Below are 12013 nucleotides of genomic sequence, written 5' to 3'. Positions count from 1 at the left end.
AGTCAGAAGCTATGTGCTTCAACACCCCTCCTCACACCCAAAAAGAACTCCCGAAGGTCACCAAAATAAAACTTTGCCACACCAAGTTCAGATACCTAGGGGTACAAATAACCAGAAACCTCAATAAATTGTACCTCCACAACTACAAGCCCCTGTGGCGACAAATTAACAAAGACCTAAAGAGATGGAATAACATGAACTTCACTCTCTCAGACAAAATAGCCATGATCAAAATGATCACACTCCCAAAACTAACCTACCTATTCCAAACCCTCCCAATCTGGATCCCCTCAACCCAACTTCGCAGTTGGCAGAGAAAACTACACTCTTTCATCTTCTCACATAAAAAACCAAGAATAAGCCCCAAATACCTGCACCTCCCCACCTCAGAAGGAGGATGGGGAATCCCCAACATAGAAGCATATTACAATGCCAACCAAATACGCCATATAATCCCATATATACTAGAAGATGAGACAAAACAATGGGTACACCTAGAGAGGGACACAATTGAAAACACCTGCACCACAACATACCCACTCCTCCCAAACAAACTAAAGAAAATTCCCACAACACTTAACAGGTACACACAGACCATGCTCAAAGCATGGAAAACACAAATAGGCAAACTATCCCCAACCCCATCCCCACTAATCCCCCTGGCGTACCACCCATTATTCCACCATGCAGCACAAAACCTCAAGATAAAAACCTGGCGAACCAAAGGCTTATATCGCCTAATAGACTTTTATAAAAATAACAAACCCTTGTCAACACAAGAAATACAAGACAAACTAGAAGACACCCAAATGCCCTGGTTAACACAACACCAACTTCATGCCCTCTTAAACAACCCAACAGTAAAATCAGCAGCAACTAGGCCCCTGACAACCTTCGAAAACCTCCTCCTAACAACAAAGGGAAACGGTAAAGGGACGGTATCCGCAATATACAAAATACTACTCCAAAATCCCGCAAATCCCCTAGACGCAATCAAAAAACAATGGGAGAATGACATAGGCTATGAGATTAACCCCACTCAATGGACCAGAATGTGGTCTAAACCCCCCTTTAAATCCATATCAACGAAAAGAAAAGAACTCACACTGAAACTCACCTACAGGTGGTACCTAACACCAAGGAAACTAGCGCTAATACACCCAGGAACCTCACCAAAATGCTGGAGAGGGTGCACCTCCACAGGCACATACCTCCACATGTGGTGGGAGTGTCCCAAAATCCAACTATTCTGGACAACAGCCATACAAGAAATATGTAAAATAACTAAGCAAGTAATAGACATCACCCCAGAATTGGCCCTACTAAACATCTTCCAAGACAACAATGCCCATTTACACCACAAAGAACTCATAACCCACCTGCTCTCAGCAGCCAGAAACACCATAACCAGACACTGGAGAGACCTGTCAGGAGTAAGCATGGACCAATGGTACCAAATAGTATGGGAAACAGCCCTACTAGAAAAATTAACTAATAAACTGAAACTGACACGGGGACAAACAGAAGAAGACGCCTTCACCCCGGTATGGCTCCCCTTTATCACATACATAGCCCAACAGGACAATGACAATAATCCACCAACAGTATACAAATCAATATGGCTAACCTGATCCAAAACACCCACCCACCCCACTCACACACGAAAACAAAGATCACCACAGCCAATCACAAGCAAACAATCACACCCTAGGCCAACCCCAACCTCTCTCACCACCAAAGGAACACAAGTGAACAACACAAGCAACGCTGACACCAAACTCTACATACATTAAACATAATAGAAACACCGCCACCCGACCCCACCCCTATCCATCTTCCCTCTCTCCACCCCCCTTTCTTTTTTCTTTCTTTCTTTTTTTTTCTTCTCCCCCTAATGCCTCAACAAATGAAACGGAGTTGTAAAAACGTTACATGAAAAAAAAGAATACGAGGCACTACACTTCTGTAAAACAAGAAAATCTTTAATAAAATATATTTTTTTAAAAAAAAGAACCCCCAAGTTCTAAAAGGTACAGAAGTTTGTCCTCCAACCCATGGAAGGCAATTGGCATGGAGACAGAAGGACAGAGCTAGTGCTCCTGTCCCCACAGCACACACACACACCCCACATGCCAGTTTTAACACTGAATCAGTCTGCCTGAAGAGGGCAAGAGTTACTTCTTATTTTTAAGTCGTGATAAGTTGACAACAGAATGTGTGCTTCTAAGAGTTCCAGCACCCTGCATTGAAAAGGAAGTGATTTATTAGACTGTCTGGAAGGAACCATGAAATTCCCACTCTTTTTGCTGCTTTGAAACATTCCACAAATCCTTAGTCAAAGGATGTAATTTCTCCAGCATCTATGTATTTTCCTTCTGCTTTGTATTTTCATTAGCTAAACATGACACAGGACATAATCCTGATAGATCTCCAAGTGCTTTATGTGACTTCCTCACCACTGTCCTGGAATTTCAAAAGTAAATCATTTGTGACAATTCTAAACCATTCTGCAAAAACTTTTTAAAAGGTTAAACAAAACATCCTACCAAACCTCACTGAATCAACCAGCTTTTCTTATTTTGTACAAGCTTCGAATTTCAACTTTGTACTTGATGAAATAACACCATCTTGATGCTTTTGATGAAATAACACCATTTCTACAGCATCATCTCTACACCAAAGGCCTAAAGACCAGCTAACATAAACGAAAGTAGATATAAAAAACTATACACATCAATAAGGGTAGGATAGCTTATGCATAGAACACTGCACTATCCTTTGGGATAGCTTGCAAATGTTATGCTATAGACAGGCTGAATTACAGTGGTGCCTCGCAAGACAAAATTAATTCGTTCCGCGAGTTTTTTCATCTTGCGGTTTTTTTCGTCTTGCAAAGCATGGTGTCGGAAAAGTTTTGGAAAAGCTTCAAAAATCACAAAAGTCTTCAAAAACCTCAAAAAAGGCTACCACACCACGTGCTATGAGTTGCTCCTCGAAGTCAAGTCACAACTGTATTAACAGTTTTAAGAAAAAGGAAACAAACTTGCAAGACGTTTCCGTCTTGCAAAGCAAGCCCATAGGGAAAATCGTCTTGCGAAGCAACTCAAAAAACCAAAAACCCTTTCGTTTTGCGAGTTTTCCGTCTTGCGAGGCATTCGTCTTGCGAGGTACCACTGTAAAATCATGAAACCTATGGGCAGTCCATATTAGTTGTACTCTTTTCGTACAATTTTCTCCCTTAACATGCTCAGTGCATTAATCTAAAAGTGTATGGCCTAGGAGTCTCAGATCACAAGGGTATGTCTCCCACCCTTTCCTCCTGCCCTCAAACATTTGAAACTTCCCAATGATATAAATTATACTCTCACATTGTTCTTAGGTTCCTGTGACTGAAAGCCAGCTCCTCACTCCCTTGAACAAGTTCCTTTTTCTGGACAACTTCCCCTACCCAAGAGAGATTAGAACCTAATAGGTAAACACTAGGTAACCAGATGGTTAAGTTTTACCTACCCAGTATCTTCCTTATCTCTCTGATCTACAAAGTAAAATCACCAGACAGTAAGAAGCACACTTCAGGAGAGACAAGACCCTGCCAGAGTAACAGTAAAGAAGAGCTGTACATTTCCAAATGGCAATTATGAACCCACACATATTCCTCAACAAACTATTTAATATTAAGCAATTTACAACAGACAAATCTTAAGTTCTGGGGTGCCTAAGAACTGTGGTGTATGTGTGCATACACAACTGTTACTGCATCATGTGATAAGAAGTTATGGGCTAGCTGAATATGTTGGTAGACCCAACCAAACAATAAAGAGATACTTGATTCATAAAAGGAATGCACATTGTCCTCCATGTCCCATCCATAGCTAAAAGTGCTTCATACCATTCAAGATGCTGAAGAGAAAGACCCATGCACTGCAGACCATTTCCTTTACACTAGCTTATCTGTGACCAAATACGTTTGTTTGCTCAGGCTCCCCTAACTCTGCAGCAGCTTATTACAAATTACTTGTTTGTAGTACATAATTCAGCTAATACTGGCAAAGCCTTCAGCTCCTGCGGGTGCCTTTATGGATCAAGAGTGCTGTGGCACACAGATGCTACAGTCCATGAAAAAACAATGATTCAGATTAATCCTTTCTCCTCACAGAATAAAACTTATCTTCCAAAGGCACACATTGCTGAATAGCCTTTGGTCGAAAGGGGAAAAATGTGAAGTATGCTTTAATTGCACCCTCAGGGGCCTCCAATTTCAACGCCCTGTCCTCTCTGTCTCCTGCTCGAGTGTCTTATCTTTGCACATTTTTCACTTGAACTAAAACAGCATTTAGTCTCGTTCTGAGCAAGCAACTGAAAAACACATGGGAACATGCATTTTGGGCCCATTTTAAATAGTATGAAAGTATAACCATCTCTGATCATAATCTGAATTCTTAGTTAGAAAGTTACTAGAAATAGTAAAACAGATGCTTCATTATAATGAAATTCCTCAAGAAACACTTCTACTCAGTTATCCCTGTGATTATAACTGATATTCTTTTAAAAAGAGCTCAGACCAAATGCAATTAGTATAAATTGTACATTATTACTATTTAATTATTAAATAGTGCACCTTGGTGCACCTTGCTCTCTTCTCATGAGACTGCTGTAAATTTGCTTTAAAAACATTTTATCACTTCTGTAATGTGTTTTTAATGTTGTACACTGCCCTGGGCTCTTTTGATAAAGGGCGTTATATAAACTGAATTAACAACAACAACAATACTTTTTCTTGGATTTACATTAAACAAATGAAAGGAGAGAAAATAGGGCATTTTTGCAAGATATACAATTTGTCAATGTTTTCTGAGTTTTCATGCTGTACATTTCACATTCAGTCTATTATGGCTTAAGCAACTTAAAACTTTCTTGAGTGTTAACAAGCTTTGCAACATCAGTCAAATATTAGCAGTCACTTGTGTGATGGCAAAATTCTGTCCTCCCCTGTCTCTTGCCTTCTGTTCTAAGTCATTGTTGCGGCGCCCCCTGCAGCACCCTCTTGGCTCGGCGCCCAGTGCGGGCAAACTGGTCGCGCTCCCCTAAATGCAGCTCTGATCACACTGTAAGCATCTTACCTCTTTGGTATGAGTGTGGAAGGATACAGACATGTCCAAAAGAAGCTTCCTCTGCTCCACTCTTCTGACAAAGTCCTGAATCCGCACTTCCAGATGCCGTGCTGCCTTGTAGATCTCTTCAGGGTCACACTCTCCGGTTTGAGCCAACTGCTCTGCTGCTTCCAGTAGCTTGTCTGCATTAGTATAGGTATTCTACCAGGAAACAGAGCAAGAAACAGAGCGCAAGTCACACAAATGTGGCAACTGAAGCTCTAGCATGAGTATTCACACTTCCGAAATGCAGGAACAGAAACCAGCATCTTAAAATGACAGCAGTTATTCCAAGTGATGCTCTCTGCAAGAGGAGCTAGCAAAAACCCACACAGAGTAATCTCCAAATAGGCATGAAATAGTTTCTCATTTGAAACGCATAACCTCTCCAGAGCTAGCTTGTTTGACAGATTAAAAAGGCTCAGCATTCACTTATTTCCATGATCCCTGGAATCTTTCAAATATGACGTAGGGTAAGAAGCAATTCAGATGGTTAACTACTTCGGAAGCAGACATGGTCTCCCAGGAGATATTTCACAATGCATTTGTTTAAGTAGGAGCACTGATGGCTAGCATGTTGCAACATGTAAATGTAGTGAACTGGAAACATTACTTCTTTAAAAAATGTGCCCACTCCCTTATTTTTGTGTTTTGACAAAAGCAATCAATCTGTGAGATTCTGGCCTAATTTACAAACATATCTATTGGACTCATGAAAATCAACAGTATTTAACAACTCCCTTGCCTGAGTGTGTGGATTATTTCTGATTAAGCTGCCTCAGTTCACTCACAGGGGCTCTGACATCCATGTGGAGCTACACACAAAGAAGAGACACCTCTACAATGTGGCTAGGGAACATGTGGCTCTCCAGATACTGCTGGACTCTAACTCCCATCAGCCCCTGTCAACATTGCCAATGGTCAGGGGTTATGGAAGCTGAAGTCCAGAAACTTCTGGAGAACCACAAGTTCCCCACCACTGCTCTATATTGTCAGGGAAGCTCTAAATGCAAGTTCCTACTGTGTCATAGAGTATTACCTGATGCTGAACAAAATAAGGCAGTCCGCATAAACAAAGCTCTCTGTGGAATTCAAAATATTTAAAATTACTTATTTAAAAGTAATTTAATATTTAAAAATACTTATTTTGCATTTCTTTTAAAAAAATACCAACAAATTCTTTGGCTTACTATTTTTTAACCTGCTCCACTGTCAATTGTGTGGCAGGGTAGGCACAAGACATCATTTCTCAGTAGCGATTCTCAGAATTCAGAACAGCTTTCCTACTTTTTTTATATATAAATATTTTATTTAATAGATTAGACCATTTTTAAGGCAAAAATGCCTGTCAAAGTTGTTTACAGTTGTATACAATATAAATCCATAAAATTCAATAATAAAATCACTAATGGTTGCACCCAGGGAAGTAATTCGTTTTGAACAAGGACTTTCAATTCTGCAATGGAACCTCCGCTCCCTCTCCTATCACACATGCCCCACACCCATGTCTCCCATCAGCTCTGGAGGGTAAGGGGAGCACCCAGAACAGTTTTGGAGGGGACACAGTGCGGGGAGCAAAAGTTGAAGCTCTTTTGCAAGTGGGATAACTTTGTTGGATAAAACCCTGATTTGTTGGATAAAAATACTGATTTTTATCAAGCTGGACCAGTATATCAGACCAGTATATCATATAGTAAAAGAAAAGTAAATTCAGTTAGTTTAAGAACAATGTCCAATTTACAGATGTTAATTAGCCCCAAAAGGCCATAGTAACATAATATGTTTTTAAGGTGGTTTGCCTAAGGCTTTGTCACCCAGTGGAACTTTGTTGCATGCTCTTAAAATAATTTTAAACTGCTGCCACTTTTCAAAGATGTTAGTAATATTAGGCGCCAGGCAAAAAGGTTTCTCTATAATCAGCTTTTGGCTGATTAAACATTCTATGGCCTTTTAAATGTGCTTGCGTAGGAAGGGCTTATTGGTTTGTTTTTGTTTCATTCTCTATTTTGTGTTCTCATTTTGTATTATTATGTTGTGAACTGCCCTGTGATATTTCGAAGAAGGGTGGTATACAAATTTAATAAATCAGCAACATGTTTTAGTTTACAATTTATTTTATTGTATTTGACAATATTTATGAAGTGATGGTTTTTGTAAGTTGCCTTGATTATATATTTTATGGAAAGATGGGGTATAAATACCAAAAATAAACAAATATCTTAAATAGCTGTATCTTGCTTTGAACCAACTCAAGCTAAGGCAAAACCAGTTTTCCATTTCAATTAGCTTAATAACTTCTCTGTGATAAGCAATAAATAATAATCTTTTGAAACTGATAAAATATGCCATCTCAAAAACTGGAAAACTTCCTACAGACTGCAAAATGGCAGGCTTACAAATGTACACATATGTAATTATTTTATGTGTGAAAGAACAAGAGGGCATAAATTGGTTTCTTCGCTACTAAGAAAAAGAAATGGCAAATACTATTTTTCAAAAGGTCACAAGAAGAAAAGCCACCACAGGCTAAATAGTCAGTGGCATTTATCTGACTGAACAGATTACCATGTCAATTAATATGTTTCATGTTTTTTATTCATTAGCAATTGATGCTTATCACACAGGGTAAAAAAGAGAGAGAGTTTATTTTCAATAAGTGGAAATTGAGCACCAAAGATGAAGGAAGAAGTCTGAGTCCTGCTAGATCACTGTGTAGTAGGTTGGAACAGAGATTGTACCGCCTCTTTCCATATGAACCTACCCGGACCCTGAGATCATCTTCTGAGGCCCTCTGTCGTGTGCCTCCTCCTTGAGAGGTCCAGAGCGTACCAACACAAGAAGGGGCCTTCTCTGCAGTGGCTCCCCATCTGTGGAATACTCTCCAGGGAAGTTCTGGTGCCTTGATTATACATCTTTAGGCGACAGGCAAAAACATTCCTTTTTAACCAGGCTTTTGGTTGATTTGATTGACATCCTATGCCCTTTTAAAATGCAGTAGTTTTTGTTTTGTTTTTGGAGGGGGTGTTATTGGGTTGTTGTTTTTATTTTTATATTTATTATGTATTTTGTGGTTTTATATTTTGATTTTATTCTGTGAACTGCCCTGAGACCTCCGAGTATAGGCGGTATATAAATTCAATTATTATTAGTAGTAGTAGTTTGATAAAGCCACTTCCAGGCCTGCCCCAGGAGGTGGGGTTGCGGGCATCACGCCCTCCCCCACGTGAGCGGGGGCTGGTCTCAGCCCCCGCGAGAGCAGGGGAATCCCGTCCGGCCACGCCTCCCGGCCAGCCAATCGGCTGGCTGGAGGGGGCGTGGCTTGCCCTATTTAGGGCCGGAGCGGAGGGGGCTCGCCCTCTCTTCTCCGGCTAGCCCCACGTTTGGCGAGCGACTGCTCGGTGGCGGTAGGCATTGGTAAGAAGGGGTTAAGAGGATGTGTTAGGGGGGAGGAACGCCATCACCTCCCCCCAGTGAACGAAGGGTGGTCCGTTAAAGGACCCCGGGGGCGTGGCCCTGTCCGAAGCCTATGGAGGTGTGGGCCAAAGGCACGCCCCAGAGCGGTGACCCGGGGGAGCTCCTAGTCGACGTGCCTCGGCGGGAGACTCCCCCGATCAGTGTTAACCCTTCACCGTGTCTCCAGCAAATGGGCTGGAGCCGGATAGTCGTTAGGACCAATGCCTAAGCCAATGCCTCTCATTCCTGAATTCAATAAAGTTGTGGCCTAATTCGCCCAATTAACCTTAATTATGGTGTCTCGTGTGTTTATTTATTCTTGGTGGGGGGCGGGAACTTGCCACGCAAAGCCACTTCCAGGCCTGCCCCAGGAGGTGGGGTTGCGGGCATCACGCCCTCCCCCACGTGAGCAGGGGAATCCCGTCCGGCCACGCCTCCCGGCCAGCCAATCGGCTGGCTGGAGGGGGCGTGGCTTGCCCTATTTAGGGCCGGAGCGGAGGGGGCTCGCCCTCTCTTCTCCGGCTAGCCCCACGTTTCCCCACCCTCCCTCCCTTTAGTTGGGCTTTAGGTAGGTCTGACTTTGCTATGGGCTTCGGCCTGTCGCCGCAAGGGGCATGGTAGGAATATTTCCCAATTGGCAATTTCCAGCCTTTTGGTTTTTCGCCTACCTCGTAGCAACTCGTCACAACTCTTCCGCATTGGCGGTAGGCATTGGTAAGAAGGGGTTAAGAGGATGTGTTAGGGGGGAGGAACGCCATCACCTCCCCCCAGTGAACGAAGGGTGGTCCGTTAAAGGACCCCGGGGGGCGTGGCCCTGTCCGAAGCCTATGGAGTTGTGGGCCAAAGGCACGCCCCAGAGCGGTGACCCGGGGGAGCTCCTAGTCGATGTGCCTCGGCGGGAGACTCCCCCGATCAGTGTTAACCCTTCACCGTGTCTCCAGCAAATGGGCTGGAGCCGGATAGTCGTTAGGACCAATGCCTAAGCCAATGCCTCTCATTCCTGAATTCAATAAAGTTGTGGCCTAATTCGCCCAATTAACCTTAATTATGGTGTCTCGTGTGTTTATTTATTCTTGGTGGGGGGCGGGAACTTGCCACGCAAGGCATAATCTTACTCAGTCCCCAGCTATGTTTGTTTTCAAGCCAGACAAGGCCAGGACACTGTATCGAGTCAAACAACTACATAGTAACATGGTAGGGCTTAGTCTCACATCCCTCCAGTGACAAGGCAAGAGCAGTCATTGAACCAGGTGACAAAAAGGCAGGAGGCTTCAACCCACCATATTTCAGTAGTGTGACTCAGTAGGTACAATCTATGTTCTGACCTACTTGCACCTGGTCCATTCTTCAAAGCCAAGCAAAGCTGGAAGTGTATGTTCTACCAATCAGAAGTGTTCCTTCATATTTTTTTAAATACATTTTTAAAAATGTTTACCAAATAATTACCAAATACAAAGTGTTATCTTCCAAGACAAATATACATACAAATGCTACCCTTACTCAATCAGGGAATCAGGCTGGTGGTGCTTCAAGCAAACATGGATAAATATCTATCCCAAGGAGGGGGAAAGGAGTAAGACTTCTTGCCCAATAAAGTTGACATGTATTTTCTTGGTAAACAACAAAATCCAAGACTCAGTCTTTTGCTACAGCTAGGAATCCCAGGAATTCCTTAGAAGAGCTTGAACATGTCCTTGAAAAATAAGTCAGAAGTTGTCTGCAGTGTCCTTAAGATTCTACAGCCTTCCTGTTGGAACTGCTTTTTCACTGATATATCTGGCAGCACAGTTGTAATGTCTGAAGGCCTGCAAACCACCTAAGCAGATCTTTCCACTCCGCCCTCCCCCCTTTGTTATAAAAAATAATTGAGCAATGGACCATGATTAAGCTTCTTATCAAAGGAGCCTTTCCAAGCATGAATGAGCTCCCCACCCCTGCATCCCTTCACACCTTCTGGAGAGGGAATGATATACTGACTCTCTGGTGGAGCATTTGCCTTTCCCCTTCCATTCTGGAAGGCTCAGGGAGCCTTGAGGGCAGCCTCTTATCATTTTTCAATGATGGAGGAGCATAGGATAAAGGTAATGTATAAGAAAAGACACAGGAAAGCAGTGAGGATGGGGTTACATTGTGCACATCTGGTGGGTGTTCTTCTCTGCTATACTCATCTTATGCATATCAGTCTGTGAAATTAGATGAAAGAGCATGCAGATGTTAACTGAAAGAATGTGATTCAGTTTGGCACAGAACGTACTATGTACTGCTAATGGATGCAAAGCGTGTGGGAATTAGTTAACAGGAGGAGGGCCAATTAAGGACTTGTCCTGTTTATCAACAAACCAAAAGTAACACAAGTCCCCCCCACCCCCACCCCAACAAGAATGTGTTTTGTTGTTGATGCTGACACTAATCAAAGTAGAATTTGTGTATAAGGACTAGAGGAAGAAAAAAATCAGTTCAGAATGAAAAATAACAAGAGAGTGCTTCATAAAGCCATTGCAAACTTGTCATTCTTGCTAAATTAAAGTGGAATGATTTGTGAAATGCATGTGTACAAATGGGAGTAGGGATTTCAGTTTCCTATTTTATATTCAAACGTGCTTTTTGAGAAACAAGGAAGCTGCCTTATACTGGGTCAGAACGTTGGTCCATCTAGCTCAGCACTGCCTTCACTGACTGGCAGGGATTTCAGACAGGGATGTCTCCCAGAATTACCTGAAGATTCTGGGGACTGAGTCTGGGACCTTCTACAGGCAAAGCAGAGGCTCTATCACTGAGCTAATACACCTGTGACCATTTTCATGGCATAGTCTTCACGCGTGCCTCATTACATTATTTCTGAAATGTAAGGAAAGGGTCAAACTGCACTTTCTTGAATTTGTACAGTCTTCAATTCCCTCATTAAGAACAACTGAAAGGCTCTGCCCATATTATCAGCACATGTCAAATTTCATTTCGTTTTAATTTTTTAGTGCCTCACAGGTTTAGTAAAATCTTGTTGCATTTCCTGTTCAAGCTTGTGTCTTCCTCTCTGAATTGCATGCAGAGGGTTTAAAGAATTTTAATTAATAAATGCTGGATTTGTGCAAATACTGTCATGCATCCATCCATCCAATGTGTAATTAATTTCATGCATTATGGGGGGAAAGGGAGAAAGGTGGTATTAAAAAATGAGCTGGCTTCTGGAAGTATGAAGTAGATAGCTTTTAACCTCTTCTAGCAAGAAAATTAACAAGCTGTCTAGACAAGGATGGAAATGTCTGAAGGGAATACTGCACTTTTCTAGCAGATACCTGTTACTATTCAAACAATGCTTTCCTAAGTTGGTTTTAAAATGAGGCCACTGGGTCAGACTTTTGACATCGAGATGCAGGGACAGTGCCATCTGCAGGACCAAAAATGCAAATTCT

At 42.2% G+C, this 12013-nt stretch overlaps 1 protein-coding gene across 15 annotated transcripts in view; it reads right to left on the bottom strand.

The window, feature by feature from the left end:
• Positions 1 to 12013, bottom strand: part of KALRN (kalirin RhoGEF kinase) — a 509101-nt gene that overhangs the window by 190172 nt on the left and 306916 nt on the right. For all 15 annotated transcript variants that reach the window (XM_081004646.1, XM_081004656.1, XM_081004642.1 and 12 more), the window contains one exon: positions 5121 to 5312. In XM_081004646.1, the coding sequence (XP_080860772.1) occupies positions 5121 to 5312 (192 nt within the window). The remainder of the gene's footprint in view (positions 1 to 5120; positions 5313 to 12013) is intronic.

The sequence above is a fragment of the Podarcis pityusensis genome, assembly GCF_964106645.2.
Source record: "Podarcis pityusensis genome assembly, chromosome: 1".
Classification (NCBI taxonomy): Eukaryota; Metazoa; Chordata; class Lepidosauria; order Squamata; family Lacertidae; genus Podarcis; species Podarcis pityusensis.
Note: the sequence above shows the minus strand (reverse complement) of the source record. Positions and strands in the feature narration are given on the sequence as shown.